Here is an 18700-nt window from a genome sequence, read left to right on the forward strand (position 1 = left end):
CCTGCCGCCGTGTGTCTCTATTGGTGGTTTTTTGTTATTTTTTTCTCTCTCGTGTTAGGCTTACAACATGTTTCATGGGTGATTTTAGTGCATGCTAACTAGGATGCATGCTATGTTGCACTGCTCTTTCTAGAGTTCGAGTCTCTTATTTTAGTGACGTTTAGCTTGGTGTTTGCCTTAATCTTATCAACAACAACAAAAAAAGGGATGAAATTCATTAGCAAGGAATTCCTAGCCGTTAATGTGACACTAACAATCAATAGCCATAAGATGCATTCAGGGCATATAACCATAACTAGAACAGTTTAAAATAAGATCCCTTATTTTTGTCATGTTGTCATATAAAGTCAAATGCTTATAAAACTTTCTTTATAAGAATTTCATTCATGCAGCTATGTTTTAAATATTTTGATTTGTCTCTATAAAGCAAGCATGGTATGCTAGGTTGAGATGAGTTTGGCGCTCTTGAAGAACTAGAAAAGAAAAACATAAGAGCTGAACACTCAATTGAATATAGAATTAGCACTAAATATACTACTAAAAATAAGTATTTGATAAACCAAACATCACAAAATTAACCATATCTTTCAAACTCCCTAAGAACACCCAACTGAAATATAGCATTAGCACTTAATAGTTTGCGCTGCACAAAAAGCAAAATGGTAGTAAAATAGTTAGCTGCATTTGGACTCGCCACTCACCAACCATCACCTCATTTCTTAACACCACGTTTTGCATAAGCAATGGCTTCTGTTACAGTGGCTCTACGTCCAGTTCTGAAGTTCCAAAGCTCAGTTTTGATACTTCTCCTCCCACTTGGATTGAGAGTGTTCTTTCCACTGTCTGAAGATGAAGAATCTTCCTCATCCACCAACTCCTTCAAAGCAGTCACCACAGCTACATAAACCTCCTCTCCAAGATCTTCCTTTAAAGCTAGCAGTTTCTCATCATCTTCATCAATTACTTTCTGCAAAAAGAAAAACATCAAATAGCATAAAGATTGTTTTGGACCTCTATGAGTTCTTTTTCAAGATATAGATGCTTATACAAAAAATGTGGTCAGTTATTCAAAATATACCTGTTTTCTCCCCCCTTCAACTTCAATAATCTTGAAAGGGTTCCAAGTTGAATCTAGTATTTCGTTTTGCCACTTCAAGTGTAGTTGTTTAGCAGACTCCAATGATGCTTTACCTTTATATTTATTCTTGCGCACCTTTTGAAATGGTTGAGCATTGATCTCGCCAAATTTCTTCACTCCAATAGAGGTGAACCTTTTCAAACGCTTTGGCAACACCTAAATTGTAAAGCAAAAAGCCTTCAACTAGTTAGAGCAAAGAAACAATCAATTTGTCATAAATCATCACTGTAGTCAAAGGTGATAGCATTGTTATTAACAAGATAAATATTATAGGACTATGAAGGAAATGAAAACATTACTGCAATGAATTCTTGTCGAGCATCTTCTAGTTCCCTCTTAGCTAATTGTTCTTTCATCTCGAGAACTTGATTAAAATCTTCTTTTTCAGACATGTCCTCAATCATCTCCTGCAGTTTTTCTTCCATCTCTTCTATTTCTTTCTTACTAATTTTACCCTTTTCAGAATCAGCTCCCATCACATTCATACACTTCAAAACCTTCAGTTGCCCTTCTAGTTCAGCAATCTCTAACTTCAGCTTATGCTCATCATTCAGATCTTTCTCCAGCTTCAAAAGTGTATCTCTCATAGCCTTTTCCTCCATCTGAAAAGAATATATTTGCAATATTCATTGATTAGCAAAAAGGAAACCAAACTTGAGGCTTAACAACACTGTATGACAAACCTTGTGTTTCTTAAGCAACTCAGCCATATCATCTTTGGCCTTCACCTGCTCCTCTGATGCTAAAATTAGTGATTCTGTTTTCTACACACTCAAAATTGATATTAGACTTTGCACACTGTCATTAACAAATTACAATATAGGATCCAAATTCTATTCAAAGATTTACCTTTTTCTTTTGTTCCTCAAATTTTCTTCTCTCATGTATAGTTGACTTCTCCTTTTCACTCAGTTGCTGACCCAAGCGAGCAAGTTCATCATTCCTTGTATAAATTTGGTTCTTTAAATTTTCAGTCTCTTCTATTATTCTTCTAGCATGTTCACGTGCATTCTGTTCCATCCTCTGCATCTCTGGAGCAAATTAAGCATGTGTTTGGTTATCTATTTACATAAGATATTCACAAGCTAATAAGGAGAAGAAAATAATTTCTAAAAGATAAACTTTATTGAGTAAATTCCTCTGTTTCCCCTGGACAGGAGAACCAGAGAATGAAAGTGATTGATTACAAGAAGAAAACTCTGGATATTTGAGTGATCCATTGCACTCCATAATTCCCTACCAATTTCCAACCCTTATATACTCTCCTAGTTAGTCACAACTGGTCCCCATAGTTATATAACTAAGTAACTAACTATAACAGTTATAACAATTGAATCCATTAGGTTATAACTTATAAGTAACATTATGGTATACTAATTTCGACTAACTTATACTGAGAGTTCAGGGTTATCTTTCCTTGCACCTCTCTTACATTTCCTATCATAGGCCCTTTAAGATAAAAAGTGAACTGAACTCTTCTCAAACATCGATTTGAAACACATGTGGTACTCAAATGTATTCAAACACACACTAAAACTCATACATCCAAGCAAGAAAATATATATACTAAAATGTATGCTTAAGGGTAAAAAGGATATAAGTAATTAAGAGCATGCACTGCAAATTTGTTTCAAACTGCTATTAAAGAAAGTAGCCAGTGACATCTTCATTAGTAGGGTAGAGTTACAATTCACAAACCTTCAATACGATCTTGGTGAAGTTTCTCCCTCTCTGCCATTATGTTCATCAATGACAAGCTTCTCTCAGAGTAATTAGTTTCCACTTCACAAATATTCATGTTTGTAGACTCTATTTCCCCAACCAAATTGGCCACTTTTTTAGTCTGTTCTTTCGATGCATCTTGTGAAACCTCAGAAACTGTTTTCAGCACTGCCTTCTCACGAAGATAATCACCAACAACCCCTTTTGAGTTGTAGTCCTCAGCTCCTCCAATCCAAGCATACAAATCTGAACCAGGCCACTCCATCTGTGAGTCCCAGTCCTTCTTTCCATGACAATCAGTTTGAAAATCTGTGTCTAACTTCATCACTTGCCTGTAGCCTGTCCATTCTGTTCCAAATTCCAGCACAACATATCCTCTAGGATCATCTTTACCATGATGCAGCACATGAGCTTCTTTTGGTTTATACAGTTCAAACTTTTTCAGCCAATACTCTTCTGTCTCATTCTTTGGCTTCCTGAATATGCTACCTACAATCCCTTTCCAAGGCCAAACAAACCTCTCTTCTATGATTGGTTCCTCATTGGCCACTTCCAACTGAGGAGGCTTAACAACAATATCCAACTCAGTGCTGACATCCTCTTTCAAGTATTTTGCCAATGCAAGGTGCTTAACCCTGACTTGCATGCTTCTTTTTGCTGAGCCTGTTCCTATTCCAGAAGCATGTTGAAGAAGATCTTTAAACTGAAACTCTTGCTTCTTTTTGCCTTCACAGAAAGGGCACCTCAAGGTGGCATTTGAATTCTTGGTCCTGTATTTCCCAGCTTTGATTTCATCATAGTACCTCTCCATGTAATCATACTTCTCTGACTCACTTATTTCTGAATCTGTATTTGAACTGCTACTACCCATTGAAGCAAGCTGATTAATGTTTCCTAAGAAATCAATCTATGTTCTGAAAAAAGAAATAAACACACAAATTACTAAACAAGTTAGAATTTTTATAATAGAGCTAGCTTTAATAGTAACTCTCACTTATTTATTACAATATTCCACTTTGTTACAAATATGAAAAATGCATGTAAAATGAAAAGGAAATGTGAACAGACAAAGGGGACAGAACTAAGCATATATGAACACTAGGCAGTGTTTATTGGCAAGATGGGGGTGGTGGTAAGATGAAAGGTTGTCAACATAAATTTTCAGCTATGCAGATGGAACTTTATGAAGAATATGAATCAGTGTTCTTTATTATAACTTTCTTTGTAATGAAGAGTTACTATTTATTTTTTAGCAAAGGGGACAGACCTGAAGAATGGTCTGGTGGTGAATGAATCTGCAACTCAATGGAGCTACTGGTAGAGTGTGGTTATGGTGAAAAAGGTGGTGCCTTTTTATGGTGAGGAAGAAGAAGCTAAGGGTGCAAGGGAAGGATGATGAAGAAGGGTCATGTTGAAAGATTAGTAGTGTGAGTGTGTGTGAGTGTTACTTGCTGTGGTGCTTGTGTGAGAATATAACGGCCTCTTTCCTAGTCTGCTGTACTAGGTGCACTGCATGCCGAGTGAGACACGCTGCTCTGTCATTTTAGAGGTGTGTGCTGGTGCCTGGTGTGTACGTGATGAGGTGAGTCTGCAGAGAGAGAGAGAGAGAGAGAGATTCGGTTAGTACTAATGAAATGGAAAGGAAATGTTTACTACACATTAATTCAAGTGAGAAAGATATGAATAGAAGAGACAAAAGTGAGAGGTATGATGAGAAAAGAAGTGAGAAATAAGTAGAGGAAGTCCATATGAGATTAAAGAGAAAGAGTGATATGAAAAGTATGAAAAGATGAGCTGACGTGAGCTTTCCGACGACCTCCGGTGGTTAGAGAACATCCGCTAAATTGTTTGTCGATTGAATTTCTGCTAAAAAATGAATGTTCACGTATAATTACTCATAATGATATGTTAACACCCGTAATTTTAAAGGTATGTGCACACAGTTAAATGTTTTGATTCATCTCGAATTACATATCAATTTGATGTGGGAGGTGCTGCTCTACCTTCACGATAACTATCAACTCACTCAGACAAAGAACTATAAATTGAAACAAGTGTTTAGACAGAAACTCTTTCAAAATCCAGTTATGAAGCTATTGATGAACTTTCATCATTTAATAAATGTCTTATATGTAAAAAGGCAGATTTGTAATGTATGTGGTGGTTCGAAAACACACACGCACACATATATTACACTATTGTTTTAAATGACATAACAGATAAAAATGTGCAAGTTATTTCCACGAATGTGACATTTTCATTCGCAACAGAGAAGGAGTTTTCTCGTTCATGTTAAATCAGTTATTTACGACGTAATTCATCAGTAATATCCTACACTAATTAGTTCCTAGACCGTCGATAAATTACTGGCAAACTAAACGACGATAACTTAACCATCGATAATTTATCGATAGACTAATTCATCGATTGGTAAGTTACCGATGACTTTGTAAAAAAAATCTTAATTGAACACTTTAATTGCCAATGTCTTCCCTTATTACGAAAGTAACAAAATCACAACATATAACATTCCTTTCTCTAGCACATCGCCACCAAATTTGAGCTGTTCTCCGGGGCATTCTCTAATAGGATATCTCTTGTTATTTATTTTTCTATGCTCCTCTCCTTGATCAATCCAAGTTTATTCGCTTTATTTTTATTTTGTTCTTATTTATTATTGTGCTTCAGTTAAGAAAAAAATCAAAAAGTTGATTAAGATTAAAATTTTAAATTTGACACCTTGTTATTGCATTTTCCTTTTAATATGTTTTATTTTCAAATAAAAAATGTGAAGTGTTTTAATTCAAAGGTGGGATTTTTAATTCAATGGAAGTGTTTGAGAAGGGTAGAATGAGGGCGTGGGAGTGGCTGCGAGCTAAAAATACTAATTTTATTCATGCTACGGCTGAATGGTACAATGAGCCACTTGCTTGTCTAGCTGATATGAGTCCGGGCTGAAGGGTGTTATGCAATGCATAAGTTGCTGGTTTAGCTCTCATTATTAGTGGACTGTTTACAGAGTTATTTATTGTCTACTCAAAGTTACTCTAATTTTTTTCTGTTTTGTGAGATTGCGATTCCCGGGCTCGTTCCTCATTGTGTTGCTGTGTTTTTTGGATACTTTGGAATCTGATGATGACTGTTGTGCATATTGCTGCTGCTCTATATGGGAAAGGGAGGCTTGTGGTGATATTGTTGGCTTTTATATTATATTGTTATGGATATTGCTTGCTGGAGGCTCTTGGAATCAACCCGCTGTAGCTAAATGAGGGAAGGAGGGCTTTTGAAGGATTGTCTTAGAGGAGCTAGTCACCTATGTGGTCTCTGGCTGTTGCATTATTTGAAGACTTTGGTGTGGACTGTAGGACATTTCCTAATTTTCTAGGTATTTTGTATAGTCCTCCTTGGAGAATTCCACTTGATTGTTGAAATTTTGTACTCTTTTTCCTTCACCGGGTTTTCCCAAGGAGGTTTTTCCCGGTAAGGTTTTAATGAGGCATAATTCCTTTAATCTGTCTCCAAGGAGGTGGTGGGTGGTGGGTATATTTACTAGTAGGTGGAGTTTTGTTGCTGTTTGTAGTATCAGCTTCTTTTAGCTTTTCTTTTCTTTTCTCTCCTACTTGTATTGGGTTGAAGTACCCATTGTACTTCACTTCAATATATTCATCTTGCTTATAAAAAAAATGTGAAAAAATAACAGCGAAATGTGCGGAACTTTAAAAGGGTCAAACTTGGTGTGAGTACGGTACATTCCAAAAGAAATAAATGAAGAGGAGGCAAATGGGTCAAACATAGAAAACATTAATAAAAGTAAATCAAACTTGAGCTGAAAATGGAAAGTGGTGCAGTTTGTATGTATGAAGAGGGCAAGATCGAGACAATGAGAAAAGAGGAGAGATTCCTTGCTTCCTTAGGATGTCAAGGGGCTGCACACTGATCAGCTGCATGCTGCACATTGCTTTGATCATATTGATAGAAACATGACAGTGCAAGGATCAAAGGGGAACCAGAGATCTCGAGGAACATAAGCTAAGAAGAAGAAAGTCTGGGTGGGAGCAGCATAAAAATCTTGGGAACCAGTCAACCAGAGATCATAGGGAGAGGGAAGTTTCGCCTAATCTTTTTCTCTAGAGTTTCAATCTTCTAAGAGGATGTTACCACCCCTTTTTGCATTTTTGGTTTCATTCTAATCTTTTGTTAGTTACTATATATAAGTTTTAACCTTTATTAATCAGTTTCTTCTACATCTACATCGATTTTGGAGTTATGTGTTATCAACTAATTATCATTTCCTTTAGTTTTGTTATTACTATTACTACTATTACTATTAATCATTGTTGGTCGTATGTGTGTCTTGTGCTTCGTTGATCTTAATGATATGTTATTTCATCTTATTGGCTACTTAGATATTTTTTTGGGTGTGATATTTGAATTAGGTGATTTAATAAATTATTGACATATGGTAATTTAAGTAATAATTTTCACATTTTTCACGAAGATTTTTTTAGCGAAATAGTTAAAAGTCCAAAGACCTAAATAAAATAAAAAGTTTAATAATTACTACGGTAAATGAGTAAACATTCAATATCAATTTAAAGATTTGAAGTTTTTAGGATTAGAGTTCTTAGGTTTCAATTGTTGGGCACATCGACATTGTTTGAACGACAAAGCTAGGAGGAGGTGCTTCATCACCGCTGCTTTATCAACGCCCGGTGGCTCGTCATTGTTGCTTCGTCGTCTTGGTTTGTGTAATTTGAACTAACCTGTAAGTCTTTTATTTAATTTAAATGATAGTTAAGGCAGAGATTATGACAATTTCAATTATGAACAACTATATAGATAAACTTTGTTTCAATCATGAACTAGAACAAATATTTCAATCAGGTGATCAATAAGGGGGTTATTCGTCGTTGATGAAGATCATAGATAATTTATTAAAATTGAAATCAAAATGGGGAAAAAACGTCATCACTCCAAGTTCTTTTCCTTCATAAAATAGCGGTACTTCAGAGAGGAGGGATAAGAAGAACAAAGTATATGAACCGTGTTATACTTGGGAGGGAAGACCGATGGTTTCTTCACTTTAAGAATTGATGATGCTAAACTCTAATTTTTATAAGTGAAATGATGTGTTCGTAACTAATATTTTCATAAATAAACATCAGGAAAATATTAATGTTGACTCATCTTAAACGTGAGTCTTTATTATTAGAGTCAACTCATTTTGGATATCACATTTTAAGCTGGTTTAAAGCAGCGCAACAAGCACCTTATAAATATTAGTCTTGTTAAATTGTATACAACTCTTTTGATATAATTGTAAAAAAAATCAAAAACTATACTTTTTTATATTTTAATTCAAATTTTATGTATATCATTAAACTATCCATATTTACTATATTATGTTATTTCCCTCTTTGCTCTTTATTTTACTCATGCTGTTTTCTTCTTATTGTTTGTCTACTCTCTTAAATTTTTCTACATTTTAGCTTAGAAAATCATATTTATAATGTAAGGATATTCAATTTTAACACAATAGACTCATGAGAGGGGAAATGGATTATAATGAAGATAAGTAGAGAAAGTACTATTAAAAAAATTATGACATTCCTATCAATTAGTTTATCCATCAATGCTTTTTTATTGAACGAATCCATCAATGATTGATGTGTGATCAGTGGGTGTTTGGATTTCAATACGAAGAACAAATTGTTTGGTTACAATGTTACATGCATATGAAGAACAAAATTTAGTGAATATGAGTTTGCAAATAGTGTTTGATTAAAGTAGGTTAGTTGTTATAAATGATTCTGGTTTTTTTTTTCAAAAGCACTATTAGTTAAAAGGGCTTTCAACTTGTATAGCTAATAAAAAGACAATTAATGCCCCCAACAAACCCAAATGAAAGTAAAAGTGACAATATGAGTTGAGATAAAAATTGAATTAGGATTAAAAGTGAGGTGAGCGAATGTGAATTTGCTAAACACAATATTACACGAGACCCAAATATGCTGGAAAATAAACATACCCTTAGTTAGACACAAATGTAGTAGTACTGGAAAATTAACATACCCTTTAGTTGTAATGGAAAATGAGACTTCTAAATAATAACTTCATTCCTTTTTTTTAAATCAGTTTTCATACCGTAAGAGAAAACAGTTTTCATACCTAAACTTATTCAGAAAACTCCTCATCTAAATTTTCCGCAAGTATCCGAGAAAAAGTTATTTAAAAAATTAAGAACTAAATATTGAGACACTTTTTAGTTTTTACATCTGAAAGAAATCCAAAACTGAGCCCCTGTGTTCCTTTAAAAAAAAAAAAAAAAAAACCACAAAAGAGTCTTGAAAAGAAAAAACAAGTTACCAAAAATAAAAAAATAAAAAGACACCAGGATCCCAACTTGGCAGCAATTTGTGAACTGTAAGCACATGGTTAAGAGCAATATCTCAGCAGCAGGTCGAATAATATAACAATTATATCCAAAATGGATGATTAAAACCCTGTTTGTTAGATGATCAATGAATGGAAGAAAGAAAAGAATCTCCAAATGACTAGAGAAACCTTTTATTTTTTCCACCCATACACCTCTACCAAACATTGCCTTACAATTTACAAACCACTGAAGTACTGGTGTGTCACTGCATGGTTCTAAGAAACAATACAAGATGGGAGGATAATTCTAAGTAAGAAAATAAAGGATTTTTTGAGAAGCTAAGGTATTTGGAACAAGCTAGTATGGACAGTAATATACAAGCCGCATATGGAAGAAGTGTGTAGCTTCCACAACCCTAATTTTCCTTCTCCTAATCTAACTATATATAGTGGCCAAAGATTGACTTTTGATTCTATGACAATTCTACCCTTGCATTGTGTTGAAGACCATGGGTGAGGATGAGTGGCTTTTTAGTCATTTAGAGAAATGGGTATATCTACCGACATCAACAAACTTACTATAAATTTGCCGTCAAGATTGTAATTAAAGCATCAGCATCTATTTTTTCATAATTAATTATAAAATTCAGAAGTTACTCACCTAACATTTTCTCAAGAACTGATTCGGACGGGATAATTGTAGAAGAATTTCCAACAATGTAATTATTAAAACATTGTTACACAAGGAGATGAAGTGACACAGTTATTTTAATTTCTGCAAGATCTAAATCTAACAAATCTAAACACCCATTAAATTATTTCACACATTTTTATTTTATATTAATATATTTTAAAGTAATGAATTACTTACTAATTGACTAATTTAGTACACTGATTGCAAGAGCCAACTCTTATCTTTGATCTTGTACTTTCTAGTTACAAGTGGCTGCAACTTTCTTTTGTGAAAATTTTCTGGACAGAGAGCTGTGTATTTGCATAAGACAATTAAGATACCTTCTCAAGATAATAACAATACTAGGAGGGCATAAACTACAGATGTTGCTGCTGGATATGAATCTTAAACATATTCAAGTTCTTAAACATTACAATACATTCCAAAATATAGACTAGTTGTCAAAAAATGGATTTGAAATGGAAAACTTGGTTCTTGTTTGGGAACCAGGCTGGGGGAAACTTCAGATGAAATTGGAACTTGAGGCAGCACAGAAGCACCCATGCCAGAAAGAACAATTGGATCTCCAACTGGAAATATTTACATGACATCTGTACCCTTCTGTTGGAGCACAGTTTTGAAAGCAACTTCACCAGCTAAATTTATATAGTATGTTACCTGTAATGGGAAGATATATTAGTTGTGCTGCAGAGTAAATTTAGACATTTGGCATGATTTCTAAGATCCAGTGTATTTAACCAATTATGCCATGCATAATATGACTTAAAAATTTCATCCAACATCCATTTTAATGATTAAAGGATTCCCTATAGTAAAGGAAAATCTTAATCGCGCGTCGTTGATGAATCTTAATTGTTCAATCAAGATCGAACGGCTCAGATTTTACGCTATCTTTGCCATTTGATGTTGATGGGAGTTGTTCGATTTTGACAAACAGATCAGATTAGTAAATGCGTGAATTTAGGATTGCCCTAACTGCAGAGAACCAAATCCCACTTTAATGTACTAAGAATAAAGATCCATGTCAAAATCAATTTGGAATAATTAGAGGAATGAGGCTATGAATATCAAGATACGCTAATTTTACAGAAAAATTCATGAATGATAACAGCATATAGTCATTACTCACAATTTGCATTGAGCTGACTCGGTGGAGAAGGAATCCATTAGCCAATAAAAGGGTGCAAATTACAAAGGAAGAATTCATAAGTTTTGTAACAGATGTTAAGTAAAGCACATAAACTGGGATTCAAAGTGAATACTTACCTGCTATAGTGAGAATTCCCATTTAGAAAAATTGAATAATGTTCTTTCTTAACTAGGCCAGGGTTTCCAATGTAAGCAAGACTACCGTCAATTGCATTGGAAAAGAAAGTTCGATCCTGTACTGACCATACCAGTTACTACTACTGTTTGCTTCCAATGTTCTGATCAGCCAATGCAATTGATTGTTTCTGTTGCCACTTAACGACCCCCTTCAGACAGAGTCCTTCAGCATCAGAAAAGAAACAGATAAGAGAAAGATACTAAAGTCTATAGCAATGCTAGGACAAAGTAAAAGTGGCTATGAACAGATGCCTTAATGATATCTGATGTTAAGTTCAGCAAACATGGAAATATTTTTATGGACAAATAAATACATACTTGCAGTAATTGAGTATCCAACACATGAGCTTCTTTTGGTTTATACAGCTCAAACTTTTTCAGCCAATACTCTTCTGTCTCATTCTTTGGCTTCCTGAATATGCTGCCTACTATCCCTTTCCAAGGCCAAACAAACCTCTCTTCTGAGATTGCCTGCTCATTGTCCATTTCCAACTGATGTGTTACACTCGGGAAGGAAGACTGATGGTCTCTTCACTTTAAGAGTTGATGATGCTAAACTCTAATTTTTAATAAGTGAAATGATGTGTTCGTAACTAATATTTTTCATAAATAAACATTGGGAAAATATTAACGTTTACTCATTTTAAATGTGAGTCTTTATTATTCGAGTAAACTCATTTTGAGAGTAGCATAACAAGCATCATATAAATATTAGTCCCGCTAAATCGTATACAACTCTCTTGATATGTATAGTTTTGTATAATTGTAAAAAAGATTAAAACTAAACTTTTTATATTTTAATTCAAATTTTATGTATATTATTAAACTTATCCATATTTAGGCCTCGTTTGAAAGAGCTTATTTGAGCTTATCTGATAGCATAAGCTCTTATGTCAGTGTTTGGGAGAGCTTATGCAAACAGCTTATAGTATGCCATAAGCTGTTTTGAGCTTATTTTCATAAGCTACTCAGGATAGCTTATAAAAAAGAGTTTATGCTTATATATAGCTTATTTTTAATTTTTTTAAAATAACATATGAATAAACTGTCATAAGCGCTTAATTAAACATACCCTTAGACTACCCACAATGGTGTTGAAAGTGGGTAGTTTAATGTTGAAATGGTAGTTTAATGGTGTTGAAGGTGGGTGTTGAAAGTTGGAAGGAGGAGAGAGGTGTTGAAAACTTTCAACATAGTTGAAACCTGCGTGTGGGACCCAGTGGAGAGAGAGAAGGGTTGCAGATCAACACGTGGCTCCGTTTGATTGGTCCGGGCGATTTTCGTTTATCCTAATCTTTCCAACTCAATTATTTCATTCAAAAAAAATTTTAAAAATATAATTTTTTTACCAAAATTCATGATTTTTTTTTCTCTATAAATAGAGACTTGGTTCGTTTGATTTGGACACAAAAAAAAAACCAAATTTTTCATCATCTTATTATCTTTCTACTATCCTCTTTCTATTAAATTGTTAAGTGTTTTAATTTAATTTACGTTAAAAAAATATTACGTTAATTTAATTTAATTTAATTTAAATAAACAAAAAAAACATTAAATTAAATTAAATCGATAATAGTTTATTTAATTTAATTTTTATCGAAAATTTTAATTTTATGAAATCATAAAAAGAAAAATATAAAATTAAATCAAAATATGAAATAAAAGTGGTAGGGTAGGGTGTTGAATGAAAAACCATTGGAGTGGGTAAAAGTTGAATGAAGTGTTGAACTGGAGAGAGAAGGTGATGTGGAGTGTTGGGAAGAGAAAAAGTGGAGTGTTGAGGGTGTTGAATGTTGAAACCATTGTGGATAGTCTTAGTTAGACCCAAATGTAGTAGTAGTAGTACTGGAAAATTAACATACCCTTTAGTTGTAATGGAAAATGAGACTTCTAAATAATAACTTCATGCCTTTTTTAAAATCAGTTTTCATACAGTAAAAGAAAACAGTTTTCATACCAAAACTTATTCAGAAATCTCCTCCCCTAAATATTGAGACACATCTTAAATCTGAGTTTCTGTGGCAATCTAAGAAGTAAGAACCCTATGTTCAACAAAATACTCTTCCTTTCAAAAAAAAAAACTCTTGAAAAGAAAAACAAATTACCAATAATAAAAAATATAAAAAGACACCAGGATCTAACTTTGCAGCAATTTGTGAACTGTAAGCCCATGGTAAAGACTGAAGAGCAATTTCTCAGCAGCAATTATATCCAAATAATTAAAACTCAGTTTGTTAGATGATGTATGGATGGAAGAAAGAAAAGCATCTCCAAATGACCAGAGAAGCCTTTTCTTTTTTCCAGCCATACACCTCTACCAAACATTGCCTTACAAACCACTGAAGTACTGGTGTGTGTCACTGCATGGTTCAAAGCAACAATACAAGATGGTAGGATAATTCTAAGTAAGAAACTAAAGGATTTTGGAGAAGCTAATGTATTTGGAACAAGGTTGTATGGACAGTGGAGTATAAGCCGCATAAGGAAGAAGTGTGTAGCTTCCACAACCCTAATTTTCCTTCTCCTAATCTTTACTATATATAGTGGCTAAAGTTTGACTTCTGATTCTATGACAATTCTACCCTTGCATGATGTTGAAGACCATGGGTGAGGATGAGTGGCTTTTTAGTCATTTAGAGAAATGGGTATATCTACCTTCACCAACAATCTTATAAATTTATCAAATTTGGATCAAGATTGTGATTAAAGCATCAACATCTATTTTATTTTATAATTAATTACAAAATTCAGATTTTTTTTTTGACGGGCTAAAATTCAGAAGTTACTCACCTAAGGGCCCGTTTGATGCGACGTATAGTATAAGGCCTGATAGTATAAGGCCTGATAGTATTATGCCTGATAGTATAAGCCCTGATAACTTTCTTATACTATCCAGCGTTTGGACATACACTGTATAATTTACCATATCGTTTAAATTAATGCAATTTTATGTTTAATGAAGTATTGAATAATGATATAAAATAAAAATCAAATATGGAGGTGATTATAACGGTGGTGGCGGTGGTGATGGAAGTAGTGGTAGGTTGGTGGTGGTGGTGTCAATGGTGGTAGGTTGGTGTTGGTGGCGGTGGCAGTGACAGTGGAGATAGGTTGGTGGTGGTGGTGGCAGCGATGGTGGTTGTGGTGGTGGTGATGATAGGGTGGTGGTTGTGGTGGTGGTGATGATAGGGTGGTGGTGGTGGTGGTAAGGTGGTGGCGGCTACAGTGGAGGGTGGAGGCAATGGTGGTGGTGGTGGTGGTGGTGGTGGCGATAGGGTGGTGGTTGTGGTGGTGGTAGGGCGGCGGCGGTGGCGGCGGCGGCGGTGATCGGATGGTGGTGGTGGTGGTGCCAATGGTGGTGTAAGTTGGCAGCAATAGAGGGTGGTGGTGATGGTGACTTATACGTCACAACCTTATCATGCCTTATCCATCACTCACATGATGGATTAAATAATACGTGATTTTAACGTATAAGGGGACTTTGATGGATAAGCTTATACAATACAATGTCATCACCAAACAATGGATAAACTCATAATGTATTGTATAAGCTTATACTATCATGCCTAATACGGCGTGCCAAACGAGCCCTAAGATTTCCTTAAGAATTGATTCTTACTCGGAAGTTAATTGTAGAAAGATTTCCATCAGTGTAATTAATAAAACAATGTTACACACAAGGCGATGAAGTGACTTTTAATGATGGGATCTAACCATGCAGTTATTTTTATTTCTGCAAGATCCAAATCTAACAAATCTAAACACCCATTAAATTATTTCACACATTTTTATTTTATATTAATATATTTTAAAGTAATGAATTACTTACTAATTACTAATTTAGTACACTGATTGCAAGAGCAACTCTTTACTTTGATCTTGCCCTTTCTAGTTACAAGTGGCTGCAACTTTATTTTGTGAAAATGTTGTCTGCACAGAGAGCTGTGTATTTGCATTAGACAATTAAGATACCTTCTCAAGATCATAACAATACTTGGAAGGAATAAACTACAAATCCTGCTGCTGGACATGAATCTTGAACATAGTCAAGTTCTTAAACATTACAATACATTCCAAAATATAGACTTAGTTGTCAAAAATGGATTTGAAATGAAAAACTTGTTCTTGTTTGGGAAGCAGGCTGGGGAAAACTTCAGATGAAATTGGAACTTGAGGCAGCACAGAAGCACCAATGCCAGAAAGAATAATTGGATCTCCAACTGGAAATATTTACATAACATCTGTACCCTTCTGTTGGAGCACATTTTTGAAAGCAACTTCACCAACTAAATTTATATAGTAGGTTACCTGTAATGGGAAGATCATATGAAGAGTAAATTTAGACATTTGGCATGATTACTAAGATCCGTTGTATTTAACCAATTATGCCATGCATAATATGACTTAAAAATTTCATGCAACATTCATTTTGATGTGCCGAGAATAAATATATATAAAAAACAATTTGGAATAAGAGCAATGAGGCAATAAATATCCAAATCCATCAACTTTTGATAAAAAAAATCACAGATGATAACCGCACAGTTTGTTACCCACAATTTGCATTGAGCTGACTCGGTGAAGAAGGAATCCATTAGCCAATTCTCTAGCAGGATTCAAATATAAAGGAAGGATTCATGAGTTTTGGTCACAGATGTTGAGTAAAGCACAAAAACTGGGACTGAGTGAATATTTACCTGCTATAGTGAGAGTTTCCATTTAGAAAAATTGAATAAGGCTCTTTCTCAACTAGGCCAGGGTTCCCTATGTAAGCAACACTACCATCATTGCCATGGTTAGTGCAATCCTGTCCACTCAGGTATACATTCTGAGGTGTAAATACAAGGATGAATGTCATATCAGAGTCAGTGTAGTTAACATGTCAAAACTTTAGCATTTGAAAATTTTCCAAACATAATAGCTGCTTTGCACTTACTACTGCAAATTTCAGAAACATACGGTGAAAATACTCAAAAACTTGCTTCTTCTTCATTTGCTCCTTATTATTCTCTCCACAGATGATAAGTGGTTGGTATCCAACAACAATGCGCCTGAAGTTACCAAAGAGACAAAGTGTTTATCAAAAACTGGAATTATTTGTATTGTCACATGAACTTGAAATAATGCAGGTTGTTGAGAAATCATCATGTTTTTAGCATAATCTTGTCAGATTTTGAAAAAATTGGGTTGGAAAAGGAAGTTTGATTCCATAGTGATCATACCAGTTACTACTGTTTGCTTCCAATGTTCTGATCAGCAAATGCAATTTATTATTTCTATTGCCACTTAATGATCCCCTTAAGACAGAGTCCTTCAGCATCAGAAAAGAAACAAATTAGAGAAAGATACTAAAGTCTATTATAAGTCTATATCAATGATAGGACAAAGTAAAAGTGGCTATGAACAAATGCCTTAATGATATCTGATGATAGGTTCAGCAACCATAGAAATATATTTATGAACACATAAATACATACTTGCAGTAATTGAGTATCCACACCGATAACGTCTAAGGTTTTCCCATTAGATATCTTGATCTTCTTTTCAAAGCAAACCGCTTCTTGTCCTTCTGATTTTGAGGCTGCAGTAGTGTAGGTGTTGTACCTGCACACTAACTCTCTTCATAACTATCCCATTTAGCAGAATTGACAAAGGATGGTGATTTTCTCAAACAATACATTGGAATTCAAGACTCTGCAGCCACAAATTTCTGTGTCATATGTACCAATACAGATAACAGATTGCTCAGAGGATTGTATACCAGGGAATTCTCAATGATGGAAAATGTTGAGTAGCCTGTAAAAGAAATATACCATGACTCTTAATTGAAAACAATGAAACAATTTGCCATTGCAATAAAACCAAAAGCAACCATAACCATAGTTTCAAATTATGGACCTTATCACACAACCGCGACAGCATTTGCAATTTGAAATCTGAAGAAACCTCTCAAATTGCATGCCACTACATAAGAAATCTATTTCTACAAACAGCAAAAAGCTAGAAAGGTCACAGAAAAAAATTATATAAACAAAAGAACATACATTCTGCATGAGAGGATCATCTTCCCCAAGCTCACTGCTGCTCACAACAAAACTTGCCTTGTAAATTCTGGCCACCTTCTCCATCTTCATGAACACCAGGAAGTAAGAGAGAGGTCAGAAAGGTGAGCAGAATGAAAAAAAGTTAAAGCAACCAACCAAGTACACTGAAGAAACTAAAGCATGTTAATTAAGGAAAAGAAAAACAGAAAAAGATCCAAATATATGCTTCATTCATCCTGTCTTGGGCCATTCCTTCCAAACAAATAAAAGGGAAGCAAGAAAATGTTGGAACAATGCAACTTCAAATTTCCAAAGCATAAACAAAATTGGGTTGAACATGAAAATCCACCATTGACAAACACCCATTAAGAAGAAAATCATGAAAAACATCCAACAAACTGTTAAAATGCTAGCTTAGTGAAGAGAGAGCTAATAATCTACCTGCTTGAGAAGATGGAATTGCTGGAAATGGGGTCTGAAACCCCCTCTGACACTGATGAAGTAGAGATCAAAAGGTTCATGGCCACTTGCATTTGTTTTGACCAATTTCTGAGGTTGACCCAAGTTGAGAGCTATGTAGAAAGCAAAGCAGAGACACACTTGGATGATAACAGTGCATGCCCAAGATGTTTTCTCCATTTGGATCACCTTGTAATCCAAACAACATACGATGTAAGAACCAACAACCTATTCGCTGATTGATGTTAGATCTGAATTATGATGACACTAGAATTGTATGATCTATATTTGCCCACGTTGGACATGTGATTGCTGACATTAAATTTGATTCCATCCATGTTATCCAGTACTGCCTTGTCGCTTTGTTGGAATATCTTGACACAGTCTTTTACCTGATTAGTGATTACCATATAAGACTTATTCTTGTGTCTGTGTTATGTTCATTGGAAGAGCAATGATAAATGATTGAGTGAAGCGGAACGAGATTATCGAATGGAATAGTTTTACCAATATAGTTTTATTCACACCATAAGACACGGACTTCACCTTGCAATAAATGAAGAAAAATGAGAGATACTATGCGTGATGATATGATAGGAGTCAAGGTGATTGATAAGAAGAAATATAGAGTGAATTTGAAATGAAAGAGAAAGTGAAGTGTAAATGAATCAAAACTCACTTTAGTTATATTGTTGGGTGAAGTTTAATGATTTACATATTGTTAACAACCACCACAAAATTCCTAACCTATATTAATCATGGAAGTGGGGAAATAAGTTTAATTTTTATGCACTGATAATGTGAAGAGAAAAAAAAAGCTAGAAGAAGGCGTCTATCATGGAGAAGCTGACGGAAAATCAATTAAAGTAGTATGAACATATACAAGGAAGACCTTTTGAGGCGCCAATGAGAATGGTTGATAACATGATATTTAGTCATGGG

The 18700-nt window shown here is 34.5% G+C and overlaps 2 protein-coding genes across 4 annotated transcripts; both read right to left on the bottom strand.

Annotated features, from left to right (window-relative positions):
- Positions 1–562: 562 nt before the first annotated feature.
- LOC130725496 (factor of DNA methylation 5-like) lies at positions 563–3731 on the bottom strand. The gene is made up of 6 exons (XM_057576717.1): positions 2837–3731; positions 1988–2169; positions 1822–1902; positions 1438–1740; positions 1079–1294; positions 563–967 (listed from the first exon to the last, which is right to left on the bottom strand). The coding sequence occupies exons 1-6, from the start codon at positions 3729–3731 to the stop codon at positions 713–715; spliced, it is 1932 nt and encodes a 643-aa protein (XP_057432700.1). The 3' UTR covers positions 563–712.
- A 6670-nt stretch (positions 3732–10401) lies between these two features.
- Positions 10402–18404, bottom strand: LOC130722491 (uncharacterized). 3 transcript variants are annotated; one of them, XM_057573238.1, is made up of 9 exons: positions 17741–18404; positions 17300–17383; positions 17017–17051; positions 16733–16859; positions 16478–16566; positions 16192–16306; positions 15953–16083; positions 15813–15861; positions 10402–10586 (listed from the first exon to the last, which is right to left on the bottom strand). In XM_057573238.1, the coding sequence occupies exons 1-9, from the start codon at positions 17936–17938 to the stop codon at positions 10509–10511; spliced, it is 906 nt and encodes a 301-aa protein (XP_057429221.1). In that variant the 5' UTR covers positions 17939–18404; the 3' UTR covers positions 10402–10508. The 3 variants fall into 3 exon arrangements, with proteins under 3 accessions (XP_057429221.1, XP_057429219.1, XP_057429220.1); XM_057573236.1 differs by lacking the exon at positions 10402–10586 and adding an exon at positions 15165–15563 and having other exon boundaries at positions 17741–18379; XM_057573237.1 differs by lacking the exons at positions 10402–10586; positions 15813–15861 and adding an exon at positions 15165–15563 and having other exon boundaries at positions 17741–18397.
- Between the last annotated feature and the right edge of the window lie 296 nt (positions 18405–18700).

Source organism: Lotus japonicus, chromosome 6 (genome assembly GCF_012489685.1).
Source record: "Lotus japonicus ecotype B-129 chromosome 6, LjGifu_v1.2".
Lineage (NCBI taxonomy): Eukaryota > Viridiplantae > Streptophyta > Magnoliopsida > Fabales > Fabaceae > Lotus > Lotus japonicus.

Excerpts from the sequence above, each read along its gene's own strand:
- LOC130722491 (XM_057573238.1), bottom strand. The coding sequence starts at position 17,938 with ATGGAGAAAACATCTTGGGCATGCACTGTTATCATCCAAGTGTGTCTC. Across the intron at positions 16,307-16,477 it reads GAAGCAAACAGTAGTAACTG|GCGCATTGTTGTTGGATACC; the intron begins GTATGATCACTA and ends TGGTAACTTCAG. Across the intron at positions 16,084-16,191 it reads TGTTTCTGAAATTTGCAGTA|AATGTATACCTGAGTGGACA; the intron begins GTAAGTGCAAAG and ends TTTACACCTCAG.
- LOC130725496 (XM_057576717.1), bottom strand. The coding sequence starts at position 3,731 with ATGGGTAGTAGCAGTTCAAATACAGATTCAGAAATAAGTGAGTCAGAG. Across the intron at positions 2,170-2,836 it reads TCACCAAGATCGTATTGAAG|AGATGCAGAGGATGGAACAG; the intron begins GTTTGTGAATTG and ends AATTTGCTCCAG. Across the intron at positions 1,741-1,821 it reads AGTTGCTTAAGAAACACAAG|ATGGAGGAAAAGGCTATGAG; the intron begins GTTTGTCATACA and ends TATTCTTTTCAG.